Raw genomic sequence first — 17,294 nt, forward strand, 5'->3', positions numbered from 1 at the left:
ATGATTGTCCATTACAATCTCTGGGAGCGGCATGAAAGCATTCTGCTCTGCAGTCCTGCTCCTCTCGTAATGTCTTTATCGCACGCGCCGCTCCTTGCGCACTCGTCTCGTCTCATGAGAAACCTTTGTGACAGGACACGAGCACTCCACACTTGCATTTTATTGTAATAACCCAGTATGTCATGCCAGGATGAAATTAGCGATCATATTCAGCTTCCAAATTGTAATGCAGTTTAACAGCTATAGAAAAGCCTCAATAGCAACGTAATCCTTTTTTTCCCTTGTAGAGAAAGAATTGCTAATTCATATATTCTGTGAAGTCAATTGATAACATCAAACGATTGTTCTTTCTATCAAAGAGAATTTGGTGTCAATTGTGTCTACATTCCTTGTCTATATCATCTTTAGATCTGTAGAGGCATCGGAATGTCGAGATATTGGGAATTTAAAGACAATGGGATGTTTTGACTTTGTTTTGTTGAGACATTAAACTGTATCGACATTGGAATTTAGAGGCAATGGAATGTAGAGAAATTGTAAAATGGTATGCCTTTTGGTTTGACTCTAATGAAGTGAGTCCGCACCACCTGGCTGTGTCATGTGTTAGATGATCGTGCGTGGTCCCGAGCCACAGCCCAGTGCCTCTTATGCCAGTTAAGGTCACTTGCCACAGTTCGAGGTGCAATGCTGAGGCCAGCATGTGAGCTCAACACACATATCCAGAAGAATCCAATAGACACCAGCTCAAGCCGTAACATCACATCAGTCGAAACGGGAGAAAGCAGCTGGTGGTTAGTGTGACGAGGAGGAAGCGCTTTGAAGCACTTCACTTGTGTATAAGCACTTTACAAATAAACAATTGCAATTGCATTTACAACAAATAAGAGGACCCACTGTGTGTACACAGTGACAGAAAAATGTAGCCATTGGAAGATTCGAAGGAGAAGATGTGGGAACCGGCAGCATTGCCAGGAGTCCATAAACAGAGATGAAATCGCAGTCCAGGCTCTCTTAGTGTTGGAAGAGCTGGCACCGTGATCTAATTATATTTATTGCATTTTAATAATGTTTAAGGATCAGAAGAAAATTTAAATAAAGATTCATTCAACTGACCATACTTAGCATTGAAATGTATACAGTGAAGAGACCAAACATGAAACCAGGCCATCACCTGTACACAGAAATAGCAAAAGGCAAGCGGACACATATAGAAGACAGAATATAGGGACTGGGAAGAGGGAAAGGGGACAGAGGTGGAACATGTCTGACCCTCGAAAGAATTACAGAGAGGAAAGATGGGCACTTGTGTCAACAAGTTCATCAGCAAAAAAACATCAATCGTACGATTCTGAAAAGCAGCTCCAAACATTCGGGTAGTCCACCTCTTTCTGTGCATCTTGATAAAGCAAGCATGGCATGTGTTATTACTTGGCTAGACTGGCATTTTGAAAGAGCCAGTCTAGCCAGTTCTTACTGTGGAATGACTTTTATTCTGGGCATCTTGATAAAGCAAGCATGGTACGTGTTATTACTTGGCTAGACTGGCCTTTTGGGACAGCCAGTCCAGCCCTTTCTTTCTGTGGCATGCCTTTTTTTCTGGGCATCTTGATAAAGCAAGCATGGTATGTGTTATTACTTGGTTAGACTGGTATTTTGGTTCAGCAAGTCTAGCCCTTTCTTACTGTGTCACTGTCATGTCATTTTGTACTGGCATTATCAGTCAGCAACTCTTTCATGTGCATGCAGTTCTCTGCTTTAAGGTCTGGGTTGGAGGGATATCATTAGGCACTACTTCTTAAAGTACCGCAGCAGAGCAGCTCACTCATGGATTGTCAAAATGTTCTCCTCGCAATAGGAATCACTACATTAAGCAATGTTATGCTGATTAAAATGAATCCTGACATATCATGATCAAAGTGTCCATTGACCTGCTGCACACTGCATGGTTCTTCTAGTTTGGTTTCTTCTTTCTTTGGTAGCATAAGTGTTGAAAAAAAGCCTTTTCCATGTATAGTTGAACAGGGCAGACCTCACCAAAACAGCAGGGAGCAATAAAGTAGCCCATGCAGCTTTCAATCAACCTAGCCTGGCGCCAAAACATACCAGCACCAGCCATTACATTTGATTCATTAATCCAACCAGTGGCATACAAACATACCTATACGACATTAACTTTTTGGGGGATTCAGAATGTGTAAAATGGGGTATAACTACAAGACATTTGAAGCATAGGTCTATATAAGGAACAAAATACATTCAAGTGTGTATAAATTATATTTATGACAGATGGTTTAGTACATCCTTATTCGTGGGGGGTGCTATTGTGCTTTCTGAGTATCCAGCGCACATTCAAATGGCTAGATAGTCTGTGTTGCATTCCTTCTCTTTCTGCAGAACTAGGGAATAGAGTAGCATGAAGCCAGAGTCATCAGCTAAACATAAACTGTCTGGTGCTACAAGACGATAACAGGTCAGCAAAGCGGAACTTGCCAAAGCAGCAAAATCCTCACAAGGTATTCTGTCTGCTTTCAAAATCCACCCCAAATGTTCCACTGACAAGCAAGAGCAAAGGTACGAGAAGGGCTGGTAAGTGGGTAGAGGTGGTGACCAAGGGTTGTTTACCAGATAGATATGCAAGAATCATAGGACATATTGAGGCCATTTGTGACTTGTCAAGAGGACCGCAGGGTGCATTAATTCATTTTGATGAAATGGTTGCAGCATTGCTTCCGGTGCCAAATTTAAGAGACCTGTTCATCTGGGCCAGGGATGATATGATGCTGAATTTCGATCTTGTAGGAGGGACATTTTAAACCGTTTAAAAAAAAGCTGAGTTGTTGATGCCATACAATTAAATATAAAGCAATGGTTGCGTCCACGCAAAAACTGTTCTACGGGACAAGATGGGAAGCAATGTTGGAGGCAAATACAGCAAATTATAAATGTGGTTTTTGGAGCTTGGTGGGGGGTATATATACAGAAGAACGTCATGTTTCCCATTATAAAATAACTAAGGAAACTTGGAGAGTTCCTTTTTCCAACTTGTATAAAATCCCTGGATCTCCAAGTAGTGTATCGAACTTGGGCATACAAGTAGGGTTATCACATGTACACGGTTCAGATATGATAGTGAGTATGGAACAGGTAAATGAGGCTGTTGTAGCCTTGGGAGTGGAGGGGGGCAGAAAGGTGCCAAGGCCTGATTGTGTACCTGTGGATCTGTTCAAGGTTGAGTTAAAAATATGGGGATCGGTGATGACAAGAGTTTGTAATGCCGTTATCTCAACAGGCTTAATCCCTAGTACCTGGCCGGAGGCATTAATAGTCGCAATCTTCAAGAAGAGGAGTAAAGACCAACCAGAAAATGACCGCCCAATCTCACTGTTAGATGGGGCGAGGAAATGATATGCTAAGGTCGTTTTGGGACACCTCCAAGATTGGGTAGATACGTCTGGAATAATTGACCCAATGCATGTGGGCTTCCAACAGGCGATGGACACAGGGAACACGCAGGATTGGGAAGTACACCCAAGGAAGGAAATATTTTCGAGTTACTTAAGATGATGTCCAAGTATGACAATGTTTTAGCCCATCATATTGCTCATGGTAAGTGGAATGAAAGCTATTTGAGCCTGGACATTCAGAATGATTTCAGTAGTGCGCTAGTGAAAGAGACAATGCGTGTTATCCTTGAAGAAGTTAAAATGGCCAAATGATATAGTGTCGTTGCTGACTCTACAAAAGATGTCGGCACAGTTGATTAATTTCCTTATCTCTTAGATACACAACATCATGTGGTCAAGTAGCTGAGCGTTTTTATTAACATTTAATGAACTTCCTGGAGCAGGATCGTCAGAATTTTACGAATTATTAACATCAACTTTAGTGTCCCTGGAACTTGATGCTTCCTTAATCCATGGGCAGGGGTGTGATGGTGCAAGCACTATGTCCAGATGTATTGCTGGACTTCAAGCACTTGTGAAATAAGTCTCGCCCAGAGCTATATATGTTCATTGTTGTACACTCAACTTAAACCTTGTGCTTATTGATGTGGCACACTCATGTATAAAAGGAAACATCGTTTCTGGTACACTTGAGTCACTGTACACTTTTCTTACAAGCCGTCTGCCTTGCATAAAAGTTCTGCAGGAATAGCAGCAGGAGCATTACCTAAAGGAAACAGCCCTGACATTAGAAATGCTAACTGACACTAGATGCACTAAATGGGCTAGTCATAACAGGGCAGTAGACTCTGTGAAAGAAAACATTGTACCAACTAGCCCAGCATTCAGCCGAACATCCTCTGCATACATTCCAAATGCAAATGGAAAAGCTCATTGGGATGCACAGGTGCTCTGGAACACAATTGAAACTTTAGATATGATATGATATGATATGGTATTTGTAACGCGCCTATACACAAGTGTTTCAAGGCGCGACGAGGCAGGGAGGGAGGGAAACAAGGGGAAGACAGACAAACGATCCTACTAGGCCAGGTGTCATTCAGATCGCGCAAGTGCAGAGGTAAGGGGAAAAGGAGAAAGTGCAGGGGGAGGAGGTGGGGGGAAAGTGCAGTACAAGGTAAGTAGCGTAATAAAAAATAAATAATAAATGATAAATAAAAAGGGCCAGCTGGTGGCAAGTGCGAGGTAAGTGCAGAGCAAGTGCTGGGAAGTGCTGGGAAGGGGGCTGTAGGGATACAGTGACAGTCCCACAGTGCAGGGGGAGCCAGGGAGGCAGTGCAAGTGGAGAGTGGCTGGGCCCTGGACCGAGGTCGCTGAGAGTGGCCCAGATGCAGGTTTAGTGCAGAATTCAGTGGGGAGTTAAGAAGGTTTAGCAGGGGAGAGGGAGAGAGAAGGCAGAAGCGAAGAGGAAGGTTTTGAGGTGCTTCCGGAACCGGAGATGGTTCTCCTCAAGTTTCAGGGAGGCAGGAAGGCTGTTCCAGAGGGAGGCCCCTGCTGCGGAGAGAGATCTACCCCCAGCTCGTTGCTTAGAGAAGCAGCTGACCATGAGGGAGTTGGAGACGGATGAGCGAAGGGCTCGTGAAGGAAGATATTTAGGAAGAGAGAGTTGAAGGTATTTAGGCCCCAGGCCCCAGAAGGCCTTGTGGACAATGCAGAGGGTTTTGAACTTAATCCTCGCAGCCACTGGGAGCCAGTGAAGAGATTTTAGTCCTGGAGAGATACGGTCCCTGGGCTTGAGGCCAAGGACAAGTCTCGCAGTTCTGTTCTGGATAAGTTGCAGAGGGCGGAGAGTGGAGGCAGGCAGATTAAGATAGAGGCTGTTGCAGTAGTCCAGCCTTGAGAGAACCAGGGCTCGGGAGACAGTGAGCTTCTGGGGGAAGGAGAGGAAGGGAAGAATACCTCTGAGGAGGTGCAGCTGGTAGTGTGACTTCTTAGAGACGTCAGATATATGAGGAGAGAAGGAGAGTGTGGAGTCGAAGATGACCCCGAGGTTTTTAGCCTTGCAGGTAGGGGCCGGAAGGGGGCCAAGGGAGGCCGGCCAGAGAGCTGCAGGGAAGGAGGGAGTGGGTGCGCCGATGAGTAGAATCTCAGTCTTACTGGCGTTAAGGCAGAGGTCATTGACGGCACACCATTCCTGGATAGCAGACAGACAGTCATAGATGAGGGAAGGAGAGGAGGAGGCCGAGGGTAGCCTGAAAATGAGCTGGGTATCGTCCGCATAGCACTGGAAGTGGGGGCAGAGAGCGGCGATACGGTGGGCAAGGAGTGCCAGATACTGGTTGAAAAGCCAGGGAGAGAGGTTGGATCCCTGGGGGACACCACAGGTGGAGAAAAAGATGTCAGAGAGGAAGGAGCCCATTTGGACCTGGGAGGGTCGACCGGAAAGGAAAGAGGTCAGCCATGCCAGAGCCTGACCAGAGATACCCAGGTTATCACGGAGACGGTTGAGCAGGATGGCATGGTTGACAGTGTCAAAGGCAGAGGAGAGATCGAGCAGAATGAGAACACAGGGAGTGTTGGAATCGAGGTTCAGGAGCAGGTCCTCACGGATGTTCAGGAGAGCAGTTTCCGTGCTTCTGGCCGCTCTGAAGTATACATTCTTAATATGTGTTTGGCACAAAGTATTGCAAACTGTGCATGCACTGTCAACATATTTGCAAAGTAATGACTTAGCGACTGCAGAACATATGGTTGTGACATGTTGTAAGGAACCAGAGAAGATTCGGTCAGATGCTATATGTGATCAGTTTGAAACAGATGCTAGAAACATGGCTGAAGAGTGTGGGACATCAACATACTTTCAACAAAAAAGGAAGAGGGCTAAGAAAAGCTTTCATGATGAAGCAGCTGACGATAATCCTTTAGAGAGTGGGAGGCAGGCATCTGAAGTAGAAACCTTTTATTTTCTCATTGATACCTTTGTTGCTTAGGTGACATTAAGGTTTCAAGATTTTAGAAATACTGTTCAGCACTGGATCCTAAACCTTATACTAGCTCAGATCATTTTGACGCGTTGAGTTAGCTACATTTTATGCAGGTGATGTCTCTGTGCCCGATGCTGTGGAAGATTCTTCTTCTTTTTGTACACTGTATCAGGACATATTCTCTGACAACCAGCAGTTAACATTAGACGATGTGTTGACCTTGTTAGCCAATGATATACAGACCGTTTACCGTAACCTTGCTAATTTGTACAGAATATTTCTGACTTTGTCTGTAAGTAGTGCTCCTACAGAACAAAAGTTTTAGCAGGGTGAAGTTCATCAAAAGTTACTTACGGTCAACAATGGGGCAAGAGGGACTTTCAAATATAGCCTTCCTAAGTATTGAAAGAGACCTGGCTGGCTCTATTGAATTTAATAAAGTAATTCAATCATTTGCTTTAATGAAAACCCGCAGAAAATATTTGTAGCGAATAGTGTTATTTTGTTCTGGGATGTTTATTTTATGTTGTAGTGCGTACATATTTAGTGATCCAGCCTCAGTTGTTTGGAAACAAGTCGGCTTCCTTCCTGTGCCAGGGAACCTCATGTTGCATTGAGAGAAATTATAATAGTTTTTGGAAGAACCATATCATTGCAGTCTGTGCTTTCATTTAGATATGGCTCCATAGTCCAGAGGTTTATTGCTGGGCAGTGGGTTTCTTGGTCCTAGTCTGTCACAGCAAAACTTCTACAAGCACATGAGTCTTACGTAGCCCACCTCAGCATGGGACACAATCTCTGCTTGCATTTGATCCTTATTAATTGTATATGTTTGTGTGCATCTTTTGAGCCATTGTTATGTTGCAAGATTTTGTTCTACAGCATTTGATATCACAGATATTTATTTTCAGCTCAAATGTTTGGTCACATGTTGGCTTTTTGGTACCAAGAAATATTTTTCTAAGATTTTGCACTGATGCACTCAGGAAATTATGATGACAATTATATTCAAATATGTATACAATTGTACTTAAGTCGTTTGTTAATGTTTAGCTTTGTTTCAGGATCAATTTGTCTGTTGCTGGGACAAAGTTTATTTTTTTGTCCCAATGTGTCACAGCAAAACATCTGCTTGAATAGTCTTTAGTATGTTTCCTTCCTAATGTACCTCAGTCTGTGATAGGAGGACCTTCTGGACAAATTCCTACCCTACATTTTAAGGAGCAATCTCAGCCTGTTTATTTGAATGCGTTTGAGTGAATTTATTTATCTAATACTGCTGCAATGATTAAGTATTTATATTATCAGAGTATTTTATTTTGAACTGAAATATCTGGACAAATGATGGCTTGTTTGTGTGGAAGAACATTGTGTAAGAGAATCTAGGAACATTATTTAAACATTTTTCCATTGCATTCTGTGGTTTTCTATTGTCTGGCCTGGTTACCAGCACACTATGGTGTATTGGTTGCTTGCGAATGTTTGTTGAAATTGTTCTAATTTGCTTAGCTGATGGTTTTGATTAAAGTCTCTAGATTTCATTGTCAAATTCAAATTACATTTAATTGGACTTTTCCCTCCATAACAAATGTGTGGTGTGTACCTGATAATAGATGTGGCGTGAAGTGTTACGTTTTTATAAATGAAATATATATCAGGTAAAGCACCCTGCCAGTTTTGCCTTGCATATGAAGCATCCCAATAAGCAGTTTGCAGACAGTGAAGTAGAAAAATAAATAATGCTGAAACGTACAAATTACAGACATTTGTTCACTTATAATTGAACACGAAATAAACGCTGCAAGATAAAGACATAATGCCTATCTTTCAACAGATCCTAGTTATACCCGCAAAACGTACGGAAATGGTAGTGACCCTGACCCCTCTGACCGATGCCCCCGTTGGAGCACTTTCCACCCCCCCTGGAATCAAAACCTGCCTCTGCCACTGACTGGATCTACTCAGCAGGATTGTGAAACGCGGCAAGATGCCCAAGATGCTGACGATGAGTAGATGAAATCTGAATGTTGTTCTTAGCAATCTCTGTGTTACCTGTTGTTAAAACTAATAAAGAGATTTAAAAAAAAAAAAACAATGAATCAGTTACAAGATATTTCCTGTAGAAATAATCACTGCATATCTCTAATTGTAGAACCGTCACAAACCTGGGCTGAAGTAAGACTCCGAAATGTCTACTCCCCTACTCACGCAGCAGACATTAGAAAACTCTAGAAATGTCTGCTTGGGTTATCGCAATCAAGACTAGATGGTGCGTGGTACATAGGTTTACTTCTGTGGTACAGGGGAGCCCTCTAGTTAAGGCAGTTGATACAAATGACAGCCTCTCGAACTTACCACAAGCCGCCACCAGCAGGCAACAGACAACTTGCCAAGTGCTGGACAAATGGTGTCTAACTTAGTTAGCATGTTCTCTACTGCACATACAAGTTGGGTAAACAAAAGCATTTTATGTTAGTGCCCGGTAACCAAATGCCGTAGTGCCTGCGGTTTGCCCCTAAAAGAAAATGTACGCTTTTTGAGGGTGCCAGGGGTGTGGAAAAGGAATACTACAGAGCATCCCTTATTTACAAAGGTATTTCTGCTTGTTTTCTGCAGGTGGCAGGCGTTTCAGGCCTCACCCTCCCTCATGTGGGCGCAGGATGCTAATGCCTATTTATTTGGGTGTCATGCGCATGCATGCATAACACACACATATGCATATGAGGCCTGTGGCCCTCCTTCTGGAGCCAGGGCTCAGTTGTGAAAAGGGGGACCTCCATTCCATGCACTGCAGTATGTCATGAGCAGTTTGCTCTGTGGTCTGCCATATGAGAATCAGTCCCAATCTCTAAGCAACTGTAATGCCGCATTCCGGATTCTCTGCTTGCATTCCAGCGTTAAAAAAAATGCAAGCTACTCCTTGGGTAACATGCAGCTTTTATTCAGGTGGCCAGGGGTTGTGCATGTTTGGTATCTTGTTGTTTCCACAAAATAAATTACTCTACAGTCATTTACTCTGTGGTAATTAGTTCAAATGAAATACATGTAGTTGCGCATTAAGCGGTAAAAGAAGGTGGGGAAGGGTTTGAGATAGTGGTGGTAGTGAAGGGGAAAAGGGTATGGGGAGCTCCTCCCAATAAAAATAAATTGAAGTAAAAATGCAATGTACTTACCACGAAGTACATTAACAAGAAGTAATATGTTTATTTGAATTAACATGGAACCGCATGTTCACAGACCTCATGTCACATTTCTGTTTTGCATTCTCATGTTTACACCCCGAAGGGGCCTTGCTGTGATCTTGAACTCATTACAAAGCACCCGATAAAGCACATAAATAAAATACATATCCATTGTCCTGGTCCCAGCTCCCTCCTCATTTGTGCTTGCAAGCCTTTCTTTTTAAAATACTTCAATCCACAGCTTCTGTTTTATTATCATTTCGATCACTGACTCCAGAGTCACAGGTCATTATCTATTTGTTTATTGGCCTTCAAATATGTACATTCCACCAACACACAAACAAAAACAAGGATGTCAACATGGCCTTCAAATCAAAGCAGTAATTAAATGCAAACGTATACAGATCCAACAATCAATATACATGGGGTTGATAAACATGTTTTTTTTTCTTTTAAAGGAAAGCCAGGAGAGTTAAAAACAGCCATAGTTCGGAGCAAGTAACGGAATAGAGAAAAGCAAGGCCTATCTACATACCTGACCAGCCCATGCCTCCATGTAAGGGGAGGAGGAAAGAGCTGGAAAAGAGGCGTGGCCTGGTTTACTTACACCTTCTGAGCCCATCCATCCTAGATTCCTGAGATGAGCGGCCACTTAAAAAAAAAAAAACTGCAGAGAAAAGTGAAACCTTAGCACCTGAATGCAATGGTGCAAGCGACTGTTTGGGGACATCCGCTGGCAGGCGGATTTGTGACATGGAAATAAGGCTTGCTAAAAATGTAGTTCCTGACTTTAAGACCTTCTTTTAATAGAATGCAGCATTAGCGACTATGACTAAGTAAACTAGAACTGGAAACGGGGCCATAATTCATCAAGGATCATAGAGTTACCAACTGGCCCATGTCCTCAGGATCACCTTTTGCATGTCCTGGCTTTTCTCGCCTACTTTGTGTGTCTTCCAGCTCTGCCTTTTCCAGCAATAGCGAGGGCCTTCAACTCTAGCGTGCCAAGCGGTATGGCATTAGACGTAGGGCCAACTGCTCTCATCCTCGAGGTGGCTCTGATGATATGATAACCAGGCTCGGGCAGGCCTTTAGGGCAACAGGGCAGTACCTGAAGTGCCAACCCATGATTCTAGTATGGGCCAGGTGTTTTACTGAATGCACTGCTTTTTTGGCCAGAGTGAGCCAATTTATTAAGTTACTACACTAGTTTTAATCAATGTTACTAAGCAAATATGCTTTCAAATGCATTATTTGCAACATATTCCACCCAAAACACCCCATTGGATAGTACCCAAACAGTCTGGAAGTAACGAATTGTAATGTGTGATTGTGGGCCACTTTTTCATTGGTAGTTGGACCGATGTCATGCCCCGGTCCGGCCCTGATGGTAACCAGTGGCAAGAAGGCAGCTATGGAATTACAAGAAAACGGATTGCTTGGAAATAAGACGCTATGGGGCTTAGGTTTAGGGAAGAATCAAAGATCGACAGACCCAGTGCGGTAACAGCTCAAAATATACAGTGACAAATATACTTCTTAAAAAGTCACATTAAACACAAAGGGCCTCATTACGACCCTTGTGGAATGGGTTTACCGGCACCGGTAATGGTGCTGGTGCCGGTAAACCCATTCTGCCCTATTACGAGGTTCCCTCGCGGGACCCGGAACAGACGTCTGGTAAAACCAGATGTCCTTTCTGGGTCCCACGAGGGGACCAAGGAGCTAATAACGGGCCCGTCCATCCCCATTCCCATTGAGCCCTATGGGGGCTCGAATGGGAATGGGGAATGGTTTTGTGAATGAGGAATTACCGGGTCCTCCAAGGTTGGAATGACCCAGTAATTCCTCATTCACAGATTCACTAATAGCACCATGGCTACCTCCAAACTCGTAATGAGGCCCAAACATTCGACATTTCTAAATGCAGGATAAACCCTAAAGTTGCATTTTAAGATGAACATGCAGAGGCTGGATGACTGGTTAGCAGTGGGGAGGCGAGCCAGAATAGTATTGTGGGGTAGGTCTGAGGGAAGGTTGGAGGGAAGGGGGTTACCCTCTTTTATGAAGTTGTTGAAAAGTTCAGAAATTGTATAATTAAACAGGGAAGGGTGAGGTGGTTCATGATGTGCTTAAAAAGCAATGCTCTAGCGCCGTTTCTGTTCGATTTTTTGAACATTCCACTTAACGTTTTGATTTTACTGTCATGTGATATTCAACTTTTTCGGAAAGATGTATGCATTCTTTCTTTTAACTTGAAAGATTTCCGCATGGAGCCCGTTGAACGGTGCAACATTGCTTCACTTGCACAGGCTAAAACGGATTCAGGGCCTAATTCACAAAGGCGTTTTATAATGGCAAAACCCCATTGGAAAACACTCTGTGAAGAATAATCGTGTGAGTTTCAGCCAGCATACTCAAGGGAAGGCCTAGTCTCAGGTGTAAGGCAGCGCTGTCAGAGAAACCCTCACGCGATGCCCAATCTTCTTGACCTGGAGTCCTCGCCCAATCCAGGCCTTCTTTTAATGCCTCTCTGCACGGCCTCAAACCCATACCTTTTACACAAATGCCTGCCGTTCCTTCCTCTCTGGCCGGAACAAATAAGTGCGGAAAGATGGCACTGATTGCTTACCCCTTGAAAGCCTTGTTGGCAGAAGGCACCAACATTCTACGGTATAATGGCTGCTTTAGCTGTCAAGCATTGCATGGCTCCTCCCTTTTTCTTTTGGTTACCGATACAACAAACAGACTGGTTCAGTTGCAAACCTGTAAGAGGAAGCAGTGGCCCCTGAGGCTCACCTATCATTCAGTTCTACATCTACTGTGTCAATTACATCTACTATGTCAATTACATCTACTGTGTCAATGAACAAGCCCACAGGGACACTCTAGGAGTTTAGTCAGTATGAAATACCTCTACTGTATAACATTACCTTAACAGCACTTTCACACAACGGATGGGCCCCAATGGAGATACCAGCGGTAGGTGGGGCACAGTGCAGAATGGCAGTAATGGGGAGCACCTTCACACCCTACAGATATATACTGAAAGCAGAAGGATTTGCAGCTATGTGACACGCGCATTTATATTGCTGGTGCAACTCAAACCGCTCATCCTCGACCCCTCCTTATAAATGATCCTTATACATTTTTGGGATTGAAAGTGCCTTCTCTTGCGCAGTTCTTGGAACAAAAAAATCTTCAAAACAATGAAAGGAATGTTTTTGCCTTTTGCCATCTTTTATAGCCATATTTAAAGTTGGGTTTCCTGTTGTAGTTTCTTGCTATACCGACACTGCTGTGGCGGCCCAAATGTTTATGCATATTTTTACAGGGCATGAGTCGCTTAATGGAAGAGGTTGAGCACCTGTGCTGACAGACAGCATGGTCTTGACACGAGATCGACCCCAGAGTTGTACGTCTCTGTGACATCTTAAGGTGCTCCTCTTAAAATTCATATGGTGTCACAAACAGTGTGATCTTCGACACATGCTTGGCTTGGAAGGTGCGGTCAAGGTACTCCGACATGTCGACGTCCACCTCGATTGTCTGTGGGCCCTGCAGACCCTGGACTAGGATCAGCTCCCCTGTCTGTCTATCGGACCGCTGCATCACAAAGTGCCCCCGGCTGTTCCCACCCACGATCCCAAAGCGGAGGCTGTCTGGCCCAGGCCTGCCGGGAGCCGAAGCTGTGGCCATGCGGAAGAGGGTGACCGGTGTCATCAGGTTGGAAGGCAAGGACAGGTAGTGGAAGGAGATGGTCTTCGGGGCGTGGTGGCATGATTTGCTGTCCATCGGGCATGGATTGCGTTCACATTGGCTGGCAAAGAGAGAAAAAACAGGGTCTTACTTTTGGGTCTTAACTCACGTAGATCACATACATGCAAAACACCTACTGATTTCAAAATCTTCCAGCATTGGAAAATGGTAGCTGTTTATTTAATGAGCCAATTGGGACTATTCATTTAAGAGTTGATCATTTTAACAAAGAAGTACAAAGTACACATGGTTTAGGAACAGCGTGATTCATGTATGGCACATATCTGCAATATTGACCCATTTTCCCTTTAAATTCCCTCTCCTGCGCTGCTTCCTGTGAACCCTTCATGCACCAACTCAATATCAGTACTTCTGCTTTTACCAAAAACCTGCATCACACATAATCACAATGCCTAAGAATTCACAATCAATACCTCATGTCAGTAAAAAACAAGCATCGGCAAAGCCAATAGAGCTGGCGTTGAACACTTAGAGGGTACGGCTCTTCTGTATCACGCGACAGGACAAAAAGGCTTACTCTCTAGAGTTTCATAGCCGGACTTCAGCATGTGTATCACCGTCTATTAAAACCTTTACATTTTCTGAGCAACATGTCCAAAGTGTCTTAGAAATCTAATGAAAACATTGCGTAGGATAGCTGAGAGAAGCGTAGTTGATGCCTTTGGCTGACTTAAACAAATGCCTTTCAAATGACCTCCAAGCCTTCAATGCCAACTTGCTCAATGTCTGCCTTGGTTAATTTTAAGAAAGCAGTAAGATGGCAAATAACGATAGGCGACACAGTGGACAGGGATCAAGAATAACTAACTAGTTGCCACCCCCATGCACGATAGTAGAGGTAGAAGGGTTTGATTTGTTGGATGAATTATTGGGAATAGTGAGTGAGGTTGCGGAGAACGATGGAACCATAAAGGAAAGCTCCTATAGTAATGTGAGTCATGTTGCATAATGGAACATAAATCTCAGGATATACTTGCTTTCATATCTTCCTTTGAGCTCTTTATTTACTGTTTGCCCAAGATCACAATGCTGCTCTGTGGTGAATCCCTCCAATCAAGATCACAGGGCTGCACTGTAGTGAATACCTTCACCTCCATGTGCCGATTCCTGATCTTTCCTCCCTCACATGGAAAATAGGACCCTCATCCTATACTGGTTCAACATCAGCACATTTCTGAACTGCAATGAGTCCTTTCATACCAATGTACTTATTGCTCTCCCTTCCAATCCATGGAAGAAAAGAAGGACCAATATACTCCTTGCCAAAGGTCACAATGGCAGCCTGTCATGAGTGTCAGCAAAAGAAGGCACTCTCCTCCCACTACAGTTTGTTTCCCTTTCTGCCTTCTGGAACACAAGAGCAAATGACCTGTGGTGTTTGACCAGGATCATAAGATTAAACTGCAATAAACCCCACCATCTACAAGTGCTGATTGTTTCTTGTTCCTCCCTAGCAATGCAACGCTCTGAATACAGGATTAGGTGCACACGACTACAAGACGCTACTGCAGGAGTAAAGGACACCCTACTCTCCCTAACACCGTTTTATTGGCATGCCTGTCATGCTATGCTTTAAATGCAATACTAAATGGCATTTTTTGTTGTAAAAAGCAGTTATGAAATCTGAGTACGGTTCTCTTGTCTAATTCAACTATTAGTACAATTGATAGTTCATATTTTTGGGAGGCTTTAGGAATCAATATCGCATAACATTGCAGTTTCATGTCAACCTAGTGTGATGTAGTCTCATGACCACAACATCAAAAGTCATTTCTAATGTGTTGAATGATATGAATGTAGGAAGGGGGCTAGTGATCCCTAAAGACACATTTGTGCACGTGTGCACTCGTATTGCTTTTTCTAGGGCACCCTTAAAGTACCAGCTATTTTGAAGGATTTGTTTATGTTTGGGTGATGTTATTCCCCTTCTGTGTCTGAAAATAAACACGAAGTGAACGAGCATAGGCCAACCTGCTTGAAACAACATCTTGCTTTGTTTAGTCTCCAAATTTTCGAGCGTCTGATACATGGCGGGCACTGTAAAGAGTTTTCACCAAGATGCACTCTCTACGGCTCACAGAGAAGCTGAATAACACGGATAGCCAGAGGCATAGCCAGGATTGTCTAGCAAATGGGGCCTGATGCTAATGTAGTTGGGCCCACTGCACTGACAAAAATATCTGTAAATGCCCACACAGCGCTGCTGAGGGGGCATTTACAGATTTTGGGTTGGACTTGCCCCTCAGGTCCTACCCTGCCTACGCCTCTGCCCTCTCCCCCAGGGCAAAGACTGGGAAAGGCTTGCTACAGCAAGAGTCTTTCAAATCTTTCACTTTTGAGAGCAGAGTGTTTACATTTAAAAATCATGAACAAGCAGCAATAAGAAAGCATACAGTAGGAGAGGACAGAAGACGGCCCTGCGCATATCAAGATGCCCCAATGACAAAGGTAAAAATTTTACTGACCTGCTTAGCTATTAGTGGCTCACACCTCACAATGATTATCATCTCTCCGTGAAGCAAAACATCCTCTGAATTGGGCTGAAAGATAGATCTAATGTGCCAAAGGAAGGCAACATGAAAATTCTGTTTCGTGCTCTCAGAGGAAGGACGGTCGACAGCCCAATGGGTTAATGCACCTACTGCAGCCTCCTATGTGTAGCCTGCAGGCGACATACTCAGTTGCTGGTGAGATGCTGATACAGGTTTGCTTGCTATGCAGGGGCCGGTGGTCACCTCGCAGCGCCTCGAGAAGGTGTCCTGTTTGAGTCCCCCTGCAAATATCTTATCAACCATGACCCATAGATTACACGGTTTCCGCTTGTTTTTTCCAGTCAGTTGGGGCCAGAGAGACAAGCTTTTGTATGGGCGTTACCAAGGCCAGAGTGCAGAAAACAAAGGCACAACTGTTAGTAGGAATGCAGGTATGGAAGGGGCATTAGCTGTTGGCTGATCGCGCAGGGCAATTCATACCCATTTTCAATTAAAAAAAAAGATTATTTTTTTTAAAAATCATGCCAAGCAGGTTCCGGACATTGGATTAGAACTCAGGTCTCCAGCATTCCAAGACCAAGCACTTACCACTTGAGCCACTGGTGGCTGTGCTTCTGAGGGCAGCTTTTGGGCCTATATATCTTTCTCCTGCATGCCTCTGTGAGCATACCCATTTGCATTGTGAAACATGTTCACTGAAGTCAACGCGGATAGAACATCTGGCCCCCCCGCTCCTCCAAATACCAGCTAACTGCAGTGGCCTAGAGGTTAAGTGCTTGCATTACAGTGCTGGGGGCCTGGGTTCGAGTCCTACTTTTGGCACATAAATGGGATAGTTGGATAATCTCCTGTTGCAGTTGGGGTGGAAGAAAGCAGAAAGGTGGGACTGTGGAAGTGCAGGTTAAAGGAGGAGAGATGGGGCATGCTAAAAGAGGAGGTGGGGGAGGTAGCGCCAGACACATGGGCCCCTGTCGAGTGGAGGTGGGGCTGAGTGGCGGTAGGTCTCAAAGGGCATGGAGTAGGGTGGAAGAAAGCAGAGAGGCTGGGAGGCTGCGGAGGCCAGGAAGTGCAGGGTAAATAAAGGAGGACCAAAGGGTACCTAAAGGGTAGGGCCAGATGATAAAAAAAATGCCAGTCCAATGTGGGGTCCATTCCACCCTCCTCCATGGTCCCTTTTCTCACACCGACCCCTGCCACAATACAGGGCCCTCTTCCCCCTCGGCACTGTCCACAGGGCCCACTTTATCCTACATTCCCTCCACCTCTCCACAGGGACCTCTTCATCTGGCCTGCCTCCTCCTTTATTTACCCTCACTTTCTCTCCCCTCTCCTCCACAGTCCTGCCTCTCTGTTTTCTTCCACCCTCCCTTTTCCAGGGAAATCATTACATAACCACTTCCCCTTTTAGAAGGAGATTATACCATTTATGTGCCGAAAGCAGGACTCAAACCC

At 44.3% G+C, this 17,294-nt stretch overlaps 1 protein-coding gene across 1 annotated transcript in view; it reads right to left on the reverse strand.

Moving 5' to 3' along the window:
• Positions 1–9,856: 9,856 nt before the first annotated feature.
• The window catches only part of FBLN7 (fibulin 7), a 710,294-nt gene continuing 702,856 nt past the window's right edge, over positions 9,857–17,294 (reverse strand). Inside the window, exon 8 of the mRNA XM_069607833.1 lies at positions 9,857–13,390. Coding sequence (XP_069463934.1) covers positions 13,018–13,390 — 373 coding nt within the window. The 3' untranslated portion in view covers positions 9,857–13,017. The remainder of the gene's footprint in view (positions 13,391–17,294) is intronic.

This window comes from Ambystoma mexicanum, chromosome 4q (assembly GCF_040938575.1).
Source record: "Ambystoma mexicanum isolate Mex_15411 chromosome 4q, UKY_AmexF1_1, whole genome shotgun sequence".
NCBI lineage: Eukaryota > Metazoa > Chordata > Amphibia > Caudata > Ambystomatidae > Ambystoma > Ambystoma mexicanum.